At 45.0% G+C, this 18,894-nt stretch overlaps 1 protein-coding gene across 3 annotated transcripts in view; it reads left to right on the top strand.

The window, feature by feature from the left end:
- The window catches only part of DTNB (dystrobrevin beta), a 159,270-nt gene that overhangs the window by 18,688 nt on the left and 121,688 nt on the right, over positions 1–18,894 (top strand). For all 3 annotated transcript variants that reach the window (XM_030468840.1, XM_030468842.1, XM_030468841.1), the window contains exons 4-7: positions 2,117–2,197; positions 3,989–4,202; positions 8,806–8,891; positions 17,832–17,986. In XM_030468840.1, the coding sequence (XP_030324700.1) occupies positions 2,117–2,197; positions 3,989–4,202; positions 8,806–8,891; positions 17,832–17,986 (536 nt within the window). The remainder of the gene's footprint in view (positions 1–2,116; positions 2,198–3,988; positions 4,203–8,805; positions 8,892–17,831; positions 17,987–18,894) is intronic.

Here is an 18,894-nt window from a genome sequence, read left to right as displayed (position 1 = left end):
CACTGGGAGAGGCTGCAGAGTTGGGAAGGGAGGTTGGAGTAGATGTTCTCCAGCATTCACTTCCAGGCTCAGCTGTTCTGTGGTTTGGAGCTTTACAGGTTGTCTTGAAAGCACAGCCCATTTTATCTTCAGATGGTTTAGAAAAATGACCTGTTTGAAGCTGCTGTGGTAATGTGACACAGGAAGAAAAGAACAGAAAATGGATGACACTGCATTTTGGTTTTGCATGTAGCTGTTAGATGACCTAGTATATATAAATATATATTTTATATACATTTACATATATATATTTTATTTAGACAAAGCATTTTGTGAAGACTCCTGGAGGCTGGAGTCTGTGCAGGTGTTTTTGTGAAGTCTGTGAGGGTGTTTTCTGTGGTTTGAAAGGTAGCAGTGTGCACCCTCATGGAGAGCTTTGAATGAATATTGCATAGAAAATACAAAATGAGCCATTTTGTTGTAGCCTTGGCTCAGGATGCTCCATCTTACATTTCCTGGCCAAGTACTTTCCTGAAATACATCAGACAAGTTTGGAACAGCTGATAGTGTGAAATTATTCTCTTCAGTTTGTTGCACTGTACCACCAAAACCAGAAGGCTCCTCAGGTGCTGGGTTGGATCCTGGTGGTCTGCAAGGTCCTTTCCAACCCCAACCATTCCAGATGCTGTGTTACCTGGTCTGGTGCCACTCTGAGCTGTCCTGGGCAGCCTGGGATTGGGGAATCAATCCTGACTGATCTGAGAGTCCTTCCACCTCACGTTTCATGTCAGTGATGAGGAGAAACAACCCCTTTCTGTCCCTCTGAAGAGCAGGACATAGGTCTGAGAACACACAGCTGCTTTGGCATCTTGCAGCTGCTCTGGCATTGTGCTTGCAAAACTAATGAAATATCTCAAAGACACGAGTGCTTGCTCTTCCCAAATTTGCAACTGTGAGTCAGTGGGTGCATGCACAAAGGTAATTCAAATGAAAGATTTGCAAGTTGGTCTCTGAATTCAGAATGTGGGAGGAAATAACTTCCCACCTTTGAAGAGGACCCCCCCCTAGAGCAATCGGGTGCTTGCTCTGGGAGGATGTGGGTTTCTGTTTGTGTTTTTGTTTTTAAGCCTCTTTTAGAAGCCTGGATTCTGTAAGTCAGAGGACTTCCCTTGTTTCTCAGTTCTCAGCTTGGGCTTTGGAGAGCAGCATGAGAGGCTGCAGCAGTTCTGCTTCTCTGTGCAGGAGCCCTGCACATCCCCACCATTGCCTGTGTGCCCACCTTGTGTGGGCTGCAGCTCGGAGCTGTATTGATTAAAGGATGCAGCATCTGCCAGTGCTGGGGAAATAGGAGCAGGTTTAAAGGCATTTGGTTTATGATTAATGGGATTTTCAAGATTTGACTCGTTGGCTGCTTCTAAATGAAAATGATCAATACTGGACTTCAAACTGGTATCATTTATCATCCCCACACCATGTATCACCCCATTTGATCAGGCTGGGAGGTACCCAGGGCTGGGAGGTACACAGGGCTGCTGTTACCACAGCTGTCTGCAAGTGCTCAGTTTGTGATGTTGGGAGGAGCTGCTGGAAGGGCTGATGTGGCACAGGCTGGTGACAGCTGGTAGCCTTCAGCTCTTCTGTGATGCCAAACACTGTTTGAAATAATAACACACTTCTTGAAGTGGGTGGCTGCTGGTGAGGAGAAGTTTGGGTTGGTTAGGTTTTTTTCTGTAGTTCTGTGCTTTTTCTTCTGCTCCTTACCTGGCCTGGATCTGTCTGGGAAACCAAAAGCATGTTCCTGATGGGGCTGCAGTGCAGGACTGCCAGCCCCCCCTTTTCTTTGTCTCTTCTCATTTGTGTACGTGTGTTCCAACTGAGTGCAGTCCTCTTCCTTACCCTCTCACCACTTGGTTCTTGCCTCCCTGGGAGCTCCTGACATCAGTGGCAGGCTCGGGGCAGTTTGATTCACTGCTGATAATCCCCCTGTCAGGAGGTGACCGGTGACATTCCTGGTCATGCTCCTGTGGCAAAGGTGATGCCCGTGGAGAAACACTCGTGCCCCTTTTTGAAGTCATTTCTCTCAGAAAAGCTGAATGTTGTAGAGGGAAGAAAAACACCACCTCTTTTTTATTCATAGGAGCACAGAATTTTGATGTCATCAGACTCTCCACGTACCGAACAGCCTGTAAGCTGCGGTTTGTACAAAAACGGTGTAACCGTAAGTGACAATTACTCCTTCCCCTCACAAACCTCCCCGTGCATGATCCTTCCCACTGCTTTGCCCACGGGAATTTTCAGTATAGCAAAAGCAAGCAAACATTTTACCAGGCAAAGGTAATGGTTTTTTTTAAACTAAACAGAGATTAAATATATAATTCTAAAGAGGCAGAGATCTTTGTCTGATATCTTCAGTTTTATTCTTTGATGTTTCAAAAATGTAAAATATGTAGGCCAGCTCGACACATTTCAGTTGCCCTCAGATCCCTGACAGCCAGCCAGAGTTTGGTGATGCATAACACAGTCAGTGGCATGAAAGTGTCTGGATCTGGTTGTGGTGGCACACATGAAACTGAGCAGCCATAAAGAATTCCATACTGCTCAGTGGAAGTTTTCTCTTTCATGGTCCTTTGACCTTGGGTAGCTCAGCAAAGCAGAGATGAACCCAAGGGTGAGCAGGGGATGCTGCTTTGCTACCCGTGTTGCACTGGGGGGCAGAAGCAGAAAGAGGTTATGCAGGAATAGGTCCCCCCGCCACCCACTGTGGTGTGATCAGAGTGTGTCTGGTGTGGGAGAGGACAGGGGGACAGCCTGGGGGGGACATGCAGCTGCAGACTCTGGGATGTGTGTGTCTCCAAGGGCTGGTGTGATTCCTGCAGTGCCTTTAGTGGCGTGGGGGGCTTGCAACTTTTTTATCCCCATGGAAAAGTGTTACTGTCAGTGTTTGATGCTTTTGAACTAAACAATTTCTCTTATTAAGTAGAGAGGCATTAAAAAGTGCTGGTTATAGTACAGTGCACACTTCCCAGCCAGCTCACTGGTGCTGTGCATATGCCTTGAGAAACCTTTACCATACAGGGATGTGGAGGTGAGGCTGCCATCTACCACCTTGGGCTTTTCCCTGGGGTTTTATGTGAGAAAGACAAGTTTCATTTAAGAAATGTCACAGATGCCACTCTCACCTCAGATCAAAGATGGCACTCTTACCTCAGACCCTTTTCCAGAAGTTAAGGAACACAACCAAAACCAAAAAAAAAGTTGTATAGTTAGCAAATAGTCCTGTGGAAGTGTTGGATCACACTCAGCTGGGTGATGGGTTACTGCTGAGCCTTAGATGTCTTCCCCCACTATCACACACTCCTTTCTACCTTTGAACCATTTAAAAGTATTATTTAATGTGGTTCTGCAGATCACATAGTGTGGGTTTGGAAAGCTTTTTCTCTGACTTGTTAACACGTCTCAGATCTGAGCTCAGATACAGCAGGGTGAGTTAGGGAAGTGCTTTGGAGCTCTAGGACTGTGTTTACAAAGTAAATGCTCTGGACTTGGCAACTGGATCAACTGGAAGCAGTCATGGTTTAACTGGAACATCAAGTTCCTCCTTCAGTACTGAAGGACCAGTCAGCAGGAGGCTGCTCAAAGCTCTTGCAGCTGCTCTGTGCTGGATTCAGAAGATGGCTGGTGTCTTCCTCCATGGAATCTCTGCCTCTGCTGAAACACTGCATGGTGATGGGAGGTTGCTGCTCTCCTTTATGGAGTTTTCCTGTCTGAGCACCCAGATGCTGAAGGGTGGAATAAAAGGCACACAAGCTGTCTGGGCTCTGCTCTGTTACTCTCACCTAGCTGACACAAACTCTGAGTATGAGTATCAAGAGTCTGTCTCTCACTTTGCATACCAGTAAGTAACTGCTCATTCCAAAATAAAAACTAACGTAGTGTTCAGAAACAGTACCATAAAGTAAGGTTGCATGCATTGCAGAATAGAAGTTAATTTTGTTTCCTTTATTTTTAGTTCATCTTGTTGATATCTGGAATATGATTGAAGCCTTCCGAGATAATGGCCTTAACACTTTGGATCATAACACAGAGATCAACGTGTCCCGACTAGAAACAATCATTTCATCCATCTACTACCAGCTAAACAAACGCCTTCCTTCTACTCACCAGATCAGTGTAGAGCAATCCATCAGCCTCCTCCTCAACTTCATGATAGCAGCATATGACAGGCTAGTAACTCTTCAACTAATGTTCTCCTCTAGTTAGATGATGCAGCTGCAGGGGCTCTGGCAAACTGTCTGCATGCTGTTTCTCAGCTTCATGAAATTGTGTGTTGCACACAGGTGTGTTTAATATCATAGTTGTGCCTGCAGAGATTTACACTGCCACAGCAACAACACTTTGTCTTACAAGTTATTTTCTTTAGAGAGATGAGATAGTGCCTTCTGAACTTGCAGACTGTAAGCTGTGTATCTGGAGTGATGTTCTGCAGACTGTGATAGACCATAATGTGTAACCTCCTGGTGTAAAAATTGGAAGTGTTTTATTGCATCTTGATCAATGAGACAGTTTTATAATGGTACCTGGTTTTGACACACAGCTTGGATCCCATTCTAACATGCTGTGACCCCATAAAGGCTAATTCTCATTTCTTGTCTAGCAGCAGCTTGGTTTCTTGGTCAGGATACTGTCCTTGTGTCCAGTTTTATGAGTTGCTTTCACAGCCTCTCTCTTCAGGGTCTGACCTGCTAGGATTCTTGAGTGGATGTATCTCTGGGCTCTCTGAGCAGCAACTGCAAATCTTGAACTGTTGGCTAGCACTTCTTTTTATCTGACATTTCTCACAGTCAGCTATTATGCACTCTTACCTTTCTTCTGCTGCTGCCCTCCCTCCTCAGAGCAGAGGGCTGCTTGTGGCCAGGAGGCTGTCACACAGGCTGAGGAGCCTCACCCAAAACAATCTGCAGCACCAAATCACTGCTGGTTGCAATGTCCAGACTTTGATCCTTTCCTAATGCAACTTCTGATTGTCACCAAACAGAAGCTAGGTTTCCATCCAAAAAAGTCCAAAACTTAAGAGCAACCTCTGTCTCCCACTTAGGACAGATAAATACAGCACAGTGCTCAGAGCAGGAAGATGATTCTATGATTTCCATGACAACAGACTCAGTGTGTATTTTTCTGCTTAGTTTTGGGTTGATATCAGTTGTAAGGATTAGCTGATGGTCTTAGTTATCCTGAGACATGTCATACTAGAAAATACAGAATTGAAAAATAGAAATTACCGTGTTTAGCAAGTTCTGCCTGTTCTAGAACCCCAGCAAGAACACTTGATCCCAGCCCAGTACAACAGCTTCTCTTTAGCTTCCTCTGGCACATGGGACTGGAGAGAAGCTGGGATGCTGGGCTGTGTTCGGCTGCAGTGGGAGAACCAAGAGTAAGAGGAGAGGCAGGGCTGAGGCTCCCTCTCCAGGAGCTCATCAGACATTTGTTTTAAAAGAAAACAGATCTGTGTTGGAACTGCATCAGTGGGGTAGCTGTGTGGTAGATTGAATTCACACAGCCTGGTAGCTTCTTATGAGATGGTGCTGGTGCTAACACCACAAAATCATGAGCATTCCACCAAACAGGGACCAGAATCAGAAATCTGACTGATGTCTTCCCCACAGAAGTACTGAAGTTAGAGCTTATGTAGGGGAAGTCTGAGAAGTGCTCAGTGACAGCAGTGGTGGTGGTGCAGAAGTGATGGCTCCTACAGCATCAGGCAGATGATGGGAGCAGGAGGGGGTGTGGCAGGATGGTTTTCCCTGCTTCCTCCCCCAGAGCTGTGCATGGCTGTTGGGCAGTTTATTCTTCAGTTGTTTTTCCCACTAACCTCTCAAAGTCCCTGACCCATTCCTGGCACCCACAGCTCACTCCCTGACCCAAGCTGAGCACTTCAGAGCACTCCATTTTTTGTGTCATCCTTCCTAGAAATTGCATTGAATTTGACAGTGGGTTTAGGTGCTCCAACTCTTGTTTTTCATCCTAGGCATCCAGCTCCCTGCCTGCTGGTAGCAAAGCAGTAAGGGGAGGGAGGGGATGGCATGGCCAGCAAGCAGGTGAGGAGGTGAGCAAAGTGTGGGGGGATGTGATGAGGAGGAACCTCACGGTCAGCAGAGCTGGAAGGGGCAGGGGGGTGAGGAGATGCCTGCAGAGCAGCAATCTGCAGGAAGCTTTGGTGCCTTTCCTGAGAAATCAGCAGGACTGGGGCCTCTCCAAAGTGTCTCTGTGCTGTTGCATGGGGAGCAAGCAGGAGGAACTGGGGACCTGATTGCTCTAGAGAGGACACAGTGGGAGAGGTGACAACTGGGGGGCTGCAAAGGGCTCTTGAGGAGGGGAATTGGGTGTTAGGGGAGAGGGTGGCTGGAGGTGCAGAGAGCTCTGGGGTGGGAGTGTTGGGTCAGGGGCAGTGGAGGACTTGGCATGGGCATCACTGCTCTGGGCATCTGCTTCAGGATGGGGCTTTCCTAGGGCTCTGGGAGGAACCAGCTCTGCACAGGCCTGGGCTGTGGTAAACAAGTCCTGGTTCCAGTCCCGGTTCCAGTCCTGGTGATTCCTGGTTGTTACAGGAGTTTCATAATCATATTCAAAGTTTTGCCCTTTTTCCTTCCACCAGAGAATTCAGCAGATTAAGCAGCACTGGGGCACACATTGATGTTGGCAAGTTGTGTAATAACTGCACCTCTGCCTCATTGCCAGGGGAGGAGTTCGGGGTTATTTCTTGATTAATACACAGAATGTTATCAGAAGCATGTCTAATAGATGAAGGCACCATGAGATAGCTTTGAAAAGGATAACTCTGTGTCCTGAGAGGAAATACTGATGCCTTTAGTCAGTTGCTTTTTCTGGGAATTAATTCAAAGCTGAAACTCTCACTTGAGAGGAAACAGAATGTCTATTAAAAAGAAAAGGGGGAGAGTGGCTGAGCCTGTAACTTAAGGAGATGTGAATCAGGTAGTAAAGCTTGTGAGATGAAAGTGGAGGTCAAGGCTTGATGAGGATCAGCTTTCCAGACAACCAGTTTGGGATGTAGTCAAATTTTACTTGTTTGTTATGCACAGAGGGACTGCTAACTCATTCCTTTGAGAAAGCTTTTAAGATAAAAGACAGAAACAAAATGGAATAGCAGAGATCTTTACCTTGTTAACTTTAAAGCCTTTGTATGGATTGAAACAAATATCTAATGTGTTTAAGTTTTCTCCCTTTTAGTTCTTCAAGCAATGGTTAAAAGGGTACTGGGTATCAGTGAGGTGAGGGCCCTTGGATCACCATTCCCCTTCACAGATCTTCTGCACGTGTGCCTTGAGGAGAGGCTGCCTTTCCAGGAACATGGAATGTCACCAGGAGATAATATTTACATGTTCATTCTGAGGGTGAAAGGGGAAAAAAAAGTTCTTTGGTTCTTTTGGCGACTCGATATGGCACTCAGTGCCATGGTCTAGTGACTGTGGCCGTAGTTGATCAAGGGTTGGACTCGATGATCTCTGAGGTCCCTTCCAACCCAGCCTATTCTATGATTCCTGATGTCTCCATCTGGTTCTTGTCTGTCACTGACATTAGACCTTGTTACTGCTTCAGTGCCATCAGCAAATATTTGCTTTGGGTAATTCTGCTCTCAGTGCTTCCCAAGTGGTGGCTGTCCCAGCCCAGACAGACTGCACAGCTTTGCACTGAGCAGCAGAGCTTTTCCAGCTCTCTCCCAACACTCCTCATGTGTTTTCCCCTTCATCCTGCTTTCAATGATAGTGCAAGTTATCAGTTTAATAAATTTAATGAGTTACTCAAACTTATTTTAATTCTTTTTCTCTTTTTGTATGCAACTTTAACTCTCCTGGTGGTTTCTCAGTCACTGTGCAGGTGACTCAGTAGTTTCTGTTTGCAATAAATTGCTCTGAATTCCAGCAGCTTTTTCCCACTTTCACCCACATTTCTTTTGCCCCACACACCACTAAACAAGCATGCAGCCAGCCTCATGGGAGCAGTGGGTTTGCACTGACATGGCCACACTGTGGCTCTAAATGTTCATCTGCTGGAGGCTCTCTGACTCCTGTCTTTATTGCTATGAAATAGGGAAACTGAGGAGCTGGGCTGGGGGATATGGCAGTGGCACCAGCTGTGCTGTGCTTTCCTTGGAACTTCATCTTTATCTTCCTTTCTTCTACCAGGAATAACACCCATAGCTGTTTCTGCACTTCATACCATGCTGAATGGGCTTTTTCATCCTTTTCCTAGAGAAAATCCATTTTCTCTTGCTGATACTGGAAAATTATTCCCCCAATGAGCCATCTGTTCTGATGGCACAGCAGCTCTAGTAACTTAAATGAGAATAAAACATTGTATTGCTGTTCTGTGTGGTATGCTCAGGATGATACAGGACTTCTCCATTATCTATCAATTACTGCACTGTCTTTAGCATTTAATGTGTGTTTGAACATCAGATCAAGGAGAAATATCTGAAGCCACCAATAAAGAGCAGCAGATGAAAAAATAAGATGTTTTACTGTGAAGAAATGTATTTTAATGGAAAAATTGCTTTTTATAGGACAGTAACAGGATGAACCTGACAAATGGTAGTCTCTTTATCTGTGCATTTTTCATAATTCTACCAGAACATTTGATTTGGGATGGGACACTTGTTACCTCTGCCAGTCAGTTAAACCCAGGAGTGGTACCACTGCTTTAATCGTTGGTTAATGGAGGGCATTTATTGCTTTTCCTTCCTAGGTCAGCAAGTACTTTCTGTTGATGACCATTCCATGTAGTAATTCCTTCCATCTCCTTTTTTCCCAGTGAGGCCCAGGGGAAGCTGACAGTGTTCTCAGCCAAAGCCATCCTGGCGACCATGTGTGGGGGGAAGATGCTGGACAAGCTGAGATGTGAGTATTTTTTTCAAGCAAATCAAAAGCGTTTTATGAAATATTTTATTCTTGGCCACGTGTTCGGTTTTATCGATTTCTGACAGTTGTTTTGCTCACTCAGCAATGCTTCAGGAGGTGGAGCTGTCTCAATGTCTTTGTTACCTATGCCATCTGCTGGCCGTAGCTCAGACCGAGTCTGGTCCTGCAGAGGCTTCCCAGCTCCATGGGATTATTTCAGCTGCTCAGCACTTCTTTACGTGTAGAACTTCAGGTCTGAGTTGGCAGTGTCGAATTTGCTGCCTTTTCCCTTGTTTTGAGAATACTGGCTGGATGCTGTAAATCTTCTGCTTCACCTGAGGGGCTCTCTGCATCTTCTCATTCTTCAGTTCCAGCTCAAGTGCTTTTAAAATTCTTTTTAAATTCTCTTTCCATCAGTCTTCTCATTTTTTTCCATGAGCTCTCTGCTGTATCAGCAGAAAATCAACAATATCCATGAACATTGCTTTTGTCCTTAAGTAGCAGTTCTTGTCCTTCTGTCTTTCTCAGTGTTTTGGGGGTGTTTTTTCTTTTCATTTCCACTGTGGAAAGTTGGGAAGCAAAATCTTACTGTGAGTGTCAGCTTTTACTGCTCAGGTCTTGTCATTTCCACCTCACCCTTAATCCTCTTCATGAAGGTCACCTTGTAATAAAACCCAGTTCATTCCTCTTAATTTAGTTGTAATTCACTGTAAATAACACTATGGACTCTTCTACATCTTGAAGTGTCTTTCATATATTTATGTTAGCCTGAGCAACATGAAACACTTAAACTCCATGACAAGGTCTGACAGAATAGGTAGTGAGGAACCATTGCAGTATTAAGGCTGCAAACGTTTCAGTACCAGGAGGTGCTCTGGGTTTGGTTTTGGTTTTATCTTGTACCAACTATAAAACTCTCCTATTTAAAAATAAAGCTGCAGGTGATGAAGGGCTAGGGTTAAATAAAGGGGAGAGGTGTGCATCACAGAGGATGTTTAAGACTTCTTAAGCATTTTTAACAGAAATGCTCTCTAAAATCTGCAAGATCAAACACTGGGGGAAAAGGCTGGAAACTGTATCCTTGTGACACTTTTGATTTAATTAGGATAAGATTTGAGGAGGTTACAGCAGATGAGCAGCTCAGCACAAGAAAGGAGCTTGGTTTCCAGAATTAGCATGACAATACTGAAACACATCAAGCAAATGGCAATGTGACCTTTTAGTGGAAAAGGCAATTAACCACTGCAATTAAATGTTACAGGAACCAGTAAACTTTTAATGTTTTTCAGACAAAGACTTAGACATCTTTCTGGCAGTTGTGTTAAGCCTCAAGTCACTGATTCAGTAGGTGGTGAGTTGATGCCTTCACCTTAAGGACACTTCACTTAATAGTTCTGTTTAACAGGTACAGCTAGTAGTTACACTTTAGAGTTTTGCATGTAATGTTCTCTCTGTCCCTACATAATGTCTGCTTTCCTTCACAGCATTTGAAGCTTCTCTTTTCTTTTTTCTTATTTTATTGGCTCCTGTTTCCTTTTCCTCTGTAACTTTCTTCTTAACTGATGTTCATAAGCACTGGGGGAAGACTTTTGGCTATCCCTGAGCAGTGCTGCTGCTCACAGCTTCTTTATACTCTTGTTGTTGTGCCTTTTTCTTATTCTTTCTTGTACCTTATCAGCTGACCTTTAGTTAGCATTGTAGTGCTGGCATCTTTCCTCCAGTGTCTGCTGTTCTTTTTCTCTTGGTTCACTTCCCTTTGGGTGTGGAACATCTTTTTTAGAGAGCACATGACTTTGTATTTGACATGTTTGGGGCAGTGGCACTTCTGTTTGGGTTTTTGTACTGAGTGATAAAGCTCAGTTCCTCTCTGTGCCTTTTCAGTATGTCACAGCAGCTTCCCACCATCTGGTGTTGCTGGGTTGGTTCTTGATGGCAAAACTCACTGCTGACCACATCTATGGCAAACCTGGGCTTGAGGGGGCATTTTGTTACTGTTCTGTCAGGTATAATGCCAGTCAGCTGAGAGAAAAATGTCATTATCCATCACTGAAACAGCAATGCTGTTTTGCCACTGCTCACAGGGTCATGCCCCATCTGCTGTGGACACTCCTGTCCCCCTCCTGATGCTCCTCTGTCCCCTCCTGATGCTCCTCTGTCCCCCTCCTGATGCTCCTCTGTCCCCCTCCTGATGCTCCTGTCCCCCTCCTGATGCTTCTGTCCCCCTCCTGATGCTCCTGTCCCCTCCTGATGCTTCTGTCCCCCTCCTGATGCTTCTGTCCCCCTCCTGATGCTCCTGTCCCCTCCTGATGCTCCTGTCCCCTCCTGATGCTCCTCTGTCCCCCTCCTGGTGCTCCTGTCCCCCTCCTGATGCTTCTGTCCCCCTCCTGATGCTCCTGTCCCCTCCTGATGCTCCTCTGTCCCCTCCTGCTACTCCTGTCCCCCTCCTGCTGCTCCTGTCCCCCTCCTGCTGCTCCTGTCCCCCTCCTGCTGCTCCTGTCCCCCTCCTGCTGCTCCTGTCCCCTCCTGCTGCTCCTGTCCCTCCTGATGCTCCCCTGTCCCCTCCTGCTGCTCCTGTCCCTCCTGATGCTCCTGTCCCCCTCCTGATGCTCCTGTCCCTCCTGATGCTCCTGTCCCTCCTGATGCTCCTGTCCCCTCCCTGATGCTCCTGTCCCCCTCCTGATGCTCCTCTGTCCCCTCAGGTGCTCATTGGGGTCTGGTTGATTGGGAGGATGTGTGCAGGGTGAGGGATGGAGGCAAACTCAATGGCATGGTTGCCAGAATTGTCCAGGAAAAGGGGATTTTGGCTAACTTAGGACTGAGGGCTTAGGAGAGCAGTAAATGTGTGCAGGAGGGAGAAGCTTGCTCTAAACCAGGCTCCTCAGACCAGGCCATAGGACAGCTTTCTGGGGAATAGGGGAGAAAATCTGGGATGCAGGAGGGCAGAGGTTGTACTGTTAGCAGGGCAGGATTCTGAGTGTCACCAGAACTGGAGAAAAGTAATAAAATAGCTGAGCTGTTAATTGTTGGCTACCTGAAAGCTCTCTAAAGAGCAAGGGAAGTGGAAGAAGAAAATGTGAGAGCCAGGATGCCTGTTTGCTCTGTAACAGGGAGTACAACTGGATGAGGCAGGGATCAGTCAGGTTTTATTGTTGGGGAAAATGGCTTTTGTGAAAGCACGGGCATTCATTAAAGATGGCAAAAATTAAAATAAAAAGATGAGCAAAGGGGTTTTGGGTGACTCCTTGGGTTTCTGATAGGCATTCAGGAAGGTCCCTAATCAAATGCTTAAAAATATTTAAAAAGGGATGATAAAATATGGATAAAAGGGATGAAAGGTTGGGTCTTGTGCAGGTAGGAGATGGGCTAAAAGGAATGAAAAAAAGAGCAGCAAAGATCCTTTGTGTTGTGCTGATTGGTGGATAGTGCTGGATCTAGAACTGTTTTTAACACTGCCATAAATGATCTGGAAAAATACAGTGAAAAGTGACAATTTGGTACAAAGTGAATCAGTGTAGCACAAGCTAAGAGAGAGTGAAGAGCTGCAGTCTGATCTGGCAACACTGAGCAACTGTGAAATGAAATGGAAGGTGAAATTCAGTGAGAATGTGTGAGAAGTGGGGTGTGCTGGGGGAGGGAAGTGTAATCCTGATGTGATGCACAGAAGGGAGAGCTGGGGAAGTTGTTGCTCAGAGGGGAGATCTTGGAGCCATTCTTCCATGAAGATGTTGACATTCTGTTCAGTGAAATGTTACAGAGGGGAAGGAACATGAAGAGCAAAGTGGAGAGGTAAAAGCAGGGTATAAATCCATGGTGTCTTTATGCTTTGGATGGTGCTGTTTGGGTACCCCCAGCTGGTACTCTGCCCTTTCCAGTCCTGATGCATCTTCCTGAGGAGAGCAGCAAGGAGCATCAAAGGCAGAGAAAGCTTTCTGTGCAAAGGAGGAGATAGAGCAGGAGTCTTCAAACTGGAAAAACCCCAGTGGTGAACAGATAGTGGTCTGTAAAGTCATGAGCAACGTGGTGGTGGTGAATTGAAACCAGCTGTTCTCTGCTCTTCCAGCACAGGGAGTAAATGAAATTGGAAGTGACAGATTGAAACAAGGAAATCCAGTACTTCTTTAAACTTTAGCAAGGGATGTTGTTGGTATCAAACACTTCCACCACTCAATTACTCCTTGAACCAATTTCACTGAAGGCAAATTCATCAAAGGTTGCTGAATGCAAAGTTACTGGCAGTGAGTGGAGGAAGATTCTGGGGAAAGTGCTTGCCTGAGCCATCTGCTGTTGGGATAAACAGACTTTTGATCTCATCTGCCTCAGCTGTTCTCATTCTTTATTTCTTCTTCTGATGGTTATGAATATGCTGTCTTTTTTTTTTTTTCTCTTTCCTTTTCCTGTCTTTCCCACCTGTCTCTCTGATTACTGCCCCACTTCATCACTGAACAACTTCTGTTTCCAGTTTCCTTGTTCCCCTGGTTCCACCCCCACTCCTGCTCTGCCTCCACTCCCTTTCCTACGCAGGCACTTGGCTCCCCCTCAGCTGGAACATCAGGCTTGCTGGAAATCCTGCAAGTTGGAAATACTTATTTTTTTTTCCCCTCATAATTCATGTGAACAATAGTAACTTGGTCTCTGCACTTGCATTTGTACAAGCTTGTACAAATGGAGTGGTTCTCAGTCCATGCAGTGTCTGACAGCACACATGAAACAGGAGCTGTGCAATGAGACCACTTTGCTGCCTGGGGAAAGGACAGATCCCCTGCAGTATGATCCTCCCTGCAAGGGGTTCCTTTGTGTGTAAGGTAGGAGTAGTCACACCCTGCCTGTGCTATGGGCTTCATCATTTTTGTCATAGGTTTTTTAAGCACAAGTAAAGTCATATAAAAATGTCAAATTTAGTGGATTTGGATGACTTCATTTTGGCATTCAGGTAGACTCATTGTGAAGTGAGGGCTTCCTCCCCTGAACTTCAGGTTAATCAGGACTCCATCCTGCACCCTGTGTGATGCTCCTTTTCCCCCTCACCTCCCCAGCTCCTTGTTTGTCCTCTCACCACCTGGTGCTTGCTGAGGTTCATCCTGAGGACACACACACATCACACACACTGGTGTCTGCTAAATACCACGTTTCACAAAAGCAAGGCCCTGGCAGTGAACCTGCTGTAGATGAACTCACCTGAGTGGAGGGGTTTGATCTTGGAGAAGGGGGCATTTTGGGTTTGGAGGAGTGGGAGTGAAAGGGGAGTTATTTGTTTTGGACCAAAGTATCAGCAGTAATAGAGGAGGTGGTTGTAGTGTCCGTGTGTGCAAACTGCTCTTCTCAGTGTCTGCTCCAGGCTGAACAATTGCTGTGTCCTCAGCTTGTCCCCCAGCATGCTGGGCACCCTTGGCATCTCCACAGACCTCACTTCAGTTTGTCTTTCATATTCTGTGTTTCACAGCAGTCCTTTGGTTCTGGGGGTCCCAAAACTGGACGCAGTACCCAGAGGAGAAGAGTCACTTCCCTCTGTTGGTTCCCTTTGCTGCCAGAGCTGGCTGCTGGCCCATGTGCAGCTCCCAAGGACCTTTCCAGCCGAGCTGGACCCAGCTGGGTCACTGCCAGAGCCTCTTCCTTCCCACGGGCAGGACTTTGTGTTTGTCCTTCTTGAATTCCAGCCAGTTCCTGTGAGCCTGTTCCTCCAGCTCCTGCTGGATGGCAGCCCTTGCCCTCAAGGTCCTCCCAATTTAGCATCATCTGCACACTTGACAGGACTGCACCCTGGCACCTCTCCCAGCTCAGTGACTGACATGTCCCAGGACAAATTCCTGCAGCAGTATTCAAGTAGGATTTGACCCATTATCCACTCCCCTGGATCATCCAACCAACTTCTCACCCATCTGGTTGTTCACCCGTGCAGACTCTCACATCCCAGGCTGGGTACTGGAATTCTATGGGGAAATAAGAAGTAAAAATCCTTGTTTGAGCTGAGGGGAGCAGTATGTGCAGGTTCAGCCATCACAGGTGACACTCCAGCTGGCCAGGTAGGATCTAGTCTCAGGAGCTCCATACTGGTGAGATTCCATTGCTTTGTCTTTCATGTGCCAAGATTTGTTCCCTGGTTTTCCCAGGATCCTGAGTGGGGCTGTCTGGCCTCTGGTTCCTGGGGATGTCCTTTGGACCTTAACACATACTTGGGATTAACTCCAAGAAACCTCCACACACACCACCCCCAGAGGCACAGTCAAATCAATTCATCTGTCTAATTTATTTTCTTGGCTTTTACTGATATTAAACCTAATTAACATTTTATGAATTTGTATGATACAGAATTGATAACTGTACAACTTTAGAGACACAGGGTAAAGTCAAGGTCAAGTCTAGAGAATGAGGGTGCTGGGTCTTTGTTGTTTAGTTTTTAACTTCATCAGAGGAGAGGTAGAGCCTTGAGCTGATGCTGTGTGGAGCATCAGGCAAATACCTTGATTGGAATCACAGAAAAATCAATTCTGGCAGTTCCAAGCAGTTGGGAAGAGGCTCTGCAGGGAACTGTTGGGCAAGTTTAATATGAGTTTAATTGTGTCAGTTTGGTCTTAATATAAAATTCTACTACAAACATTCAAAGAAAGAGAATTGCACAGCAGCCACTTTATGTTGGTATCTTTGGAACTGAGCAGAGTTTTCTGTGGTTCTAAAATTTTCCTTTTCTCTGATTTAAAAAAAAAAACAACCACCAAAAACCCCAACTAACCAACCATGTTTATAGCACAGCAACACTGACCTGAAATTCTATATTCAAGTGTAATACCTTGTCATCAGGAGACCATTAGCACATGCTTGGTGTGACCTTGAGGTGAGCTCCTGAGAAATTAGTTAGCCACTGTTTAGCTGGAGTTCTCTTTGAGAGTAATTTGCTGCCCTTTAAAAGGGCAGATAACTGTGTAATTATGTGCTGCTAATCTTTATATTTTCCAATTTCACTGGTAATTTCCCACATGGAAGTTTCACACATAATGAGTTCAACTTTACTCCAACTATAAAATCACTTTTTCTATGACTGCAAGGTGTAGGTTAGTGGGGTTTGGTTTGTTTTTTCTAAATTTACCCTTGGTACAGCCTGTTCTGTGTTATCTCATTTTCAAATGATTACCATAGTTTTAATTAAATTTCTCCTTAAAATAATTTCAATCTTGCATACTGCTGAGTTCAGATTAATAGACTATTTCCCCAGAAGGTTTCAGTCTGTGTTTAAATACAAGAACTGTCATGTTCCAGTCATGTTCTACCAGTCCCACCTTGACAGATTTATTACTAGAACTTCAGTTTTTGTGCACGTGTTCTGGAGTAATTCAGACCTAGAATGGGTTAGGATTCTGGGAGTTTGGGTCTCTAATCATTTTAGTTGTTTCCATAGTTCTCATTTGTGTGCAGTTTGATCCTGAGTGTTCTTCCACATTCCACTTTCAGGTTAAATTTAACTTTCCTACTTAGCTGAATTCTCTAAAATACAGCATTCTCCCATGAGCCCCATTTGTTGGGTTTTTTTCTTTCTTTCTCTTTTACTCCCCATTTTGCCCAGTATGCCTTATGAAATAATTCAACAAGGTTTTCAGCCCTTCACTTCAAGTTCATCTGTTCAGGCAGTGACACCAACTCCAGAACACCCATAGCTGAGGCACTGTGGGCTTCTTTGTGAGCTCCTTCCTTCAGCAGGTTGGAATAATTTCTCTAGTTTACTAGAAATAAGCCATTATATACAAAATAGGCTGGTTTCAATGGACCTAGTTTTGATCACTTAAGCTTATTTTCTGTCTGCAGATGCTTTTGATGGTTATTTACTGATGGTGTTTTAAATAACCTCAGTGGCTGCTCAGTGAAGGAATCTGCTGTCACATCTTGGAAAAATTAAGGTCTTAGTAATATTAGTGCTTTTTTAAATTTTATTTATTTTTAGAGATCTTTCTTCAGAGTAATCTGACTCTGCAAGTGTACGAGACACCCACTTTTGCTGCCTGAGAGATTTGTCTTTTCCAAAGATGTTTTTGATCCCAGGGCAGGTCTGCTTTATCAGCATGCAGCTCTCTGTATTTCATGTGACATCATTTCCTTGCAGTGCTGTTTTTACATCTTCCATGGTTTTTCCTTCCCTGGGCTGCAGGAGCAGGGAGCTCTGGGGTGATGGGTTGGGGGAGCTGAGCCCTGAGCAGGAAGGGGCTGGAGGGAGAGCAGAGCTGAGCAGACACCTTCCCATCAGCCTGCCCAGAGCTGGGACACCTCCTGCCACCCTCCTGACTTCTCCTTTTCCACAGACACCCAGGGTGGCTGAACACCTTCCTCCATCCTCCTTTTGGTTTCAGAGAGAGATGGAGCCCCACAGTGCTGCTAAAAAGCCCCCCTTGCCTCATCACACATATTTGCCCTGCCTAAGGACACAAGTTCCCATTCCAGCTCTTCAGGGGGAGCAGCACCTCTTGAGATAAGCTCAGATCTCTAAATTACATCAAATTTCCTCATCCTCCTGGCTGGGTGGCTCAAGGGTTTAGCCTGGCAGGCTGCTTCCCTTCTGCTGCTGTGTTCAGCTCAGGTGCCTGGAGTTTTGCCACCGCTGACTTTGTGACTCTTAGATTTTTTTTTTTTTCCATTCTAGGAGCCTTCTCAAAGGTTTTTATGTCGTCGTTTTTTGAAGGCCTAAGCTTGAAGATGTAACTTGGGTATTGCCCCCTATCTCCTGCTTTCTTCCTGGTGCAGCTGCTGCACAGGCAGAGTGTTTGTGCGAGGCTGGATGCAGGAAACAGGAAGATTTATATCATAGCATGTTCACTTATATTTTTTGTCTTGATAGCAAGTGATAAGAAATCACGTTAATAAAAAATAGTAGAAATTTCTTGGGGTTAAAAAAGGGTTGAAATATTTCTCTGTAGTAAGCACGTATTTACTGTAGGGTTTTATTGTATTTTCTTGCAGATATTTTCTCACAAATATCAGATTCGAATGGACTAATGATATTTACAAAGTTTGATCAGTTCTTGAAAGAAGTCCTAAAGCTCCCAACAGCTGTGTTTGAGGGGCCTTCCTTTGGATACACAGAGCACTCTGCACGGACCTGCTTCCCACAGCAAGTAAGAGCTCACAAACACCACTTGGTGGGTTCCTTCCTCATGCAGTGCTGCCTCTGACCTGGGGTTTGGAGGGCTGGGGGTGGTGGTGTACATTATAGAACCCAAGCAGGTTTAAAAAGGTCTGAATAATTCTAAAAAGTACATCTAGGTCTTGGGCAGGGGAAGGATTCTGCACAATTTTAGGTTGTTCCCCCTTGAAGGGGCAGCTCTGGTCTCCCCCAGGCAAACAGCAAGGCTGGCCTATTTCTGTTCTAAAACATGAAACACAGTGTTTACTCTTTTTTCCTTGATTATTTTCTTAAGCTTTCTTGGTGTGTTAAGAGTATTAGTTTCAACCAAATCTCTTTGCTCCTTGGTTACCTCTCTGCAAAATAAAGAAGTTATATACAGTTTGGGTTTTAATCAGATTCACTGTTGTGCTTATTGGTGTAGCTGCTTGCTTTGCAAAGTATTTCCATTACATGTAAAGTTTGGAGTACATGTTGTAGTAATGATCTTAAAACAAACCTTTTATTTCTTTATACATTTCAGCTGTAATTGAATGGTTCCAAGGCTTTGTTTCTAATTTGAGATAATATAAATAGTATAAATAATCCTTAAATTTACTGTAAACATGAACCTAGATTATCTTAGGCCTAAAATTAAATGTTTAGACTCTGGTCATGATTATGTTCTGGAAGAAATATTTAGATTTAGAATCTGTTGTCACTTTTGCTAAATTTAATTAGCCATCAGAGTATTTGAAATACAACCCAGTAGGAAACAGACTTTGATTTAGGAAACAATGAAGGCTTCAGCTCATCTGTGAGTTCCTGAGGACAGAGTTTTATTTTACTAGAGAGCGTAATTAACAATTTCTTTGTCCTGTTTCCACCCTGACTGAGGCATCCACAGCCATGGTAGTTCCC

This window comes from Calypte anna, unplaced genomic scaffold (genome assembly GCF_003957555.1).
Source record: "Calypte anna isolate BGI_N300 unplaced genomic scaffold, bCalAnn1_v1.p scaffold_86_arrow_ctg1, whole genome shotgun sequence".
NCBI classification, from domain to species: Eukaryota; Metazoa; Chordata; class Aves; order Apodiformes; family Trochilidae; genus Calypte; species Calypte anna.
The sequence above is the reverse complement of the archived record's forward strand: the minus strand, read 5'-3'. Positions and strand labels throughout refer to the sequence as shown.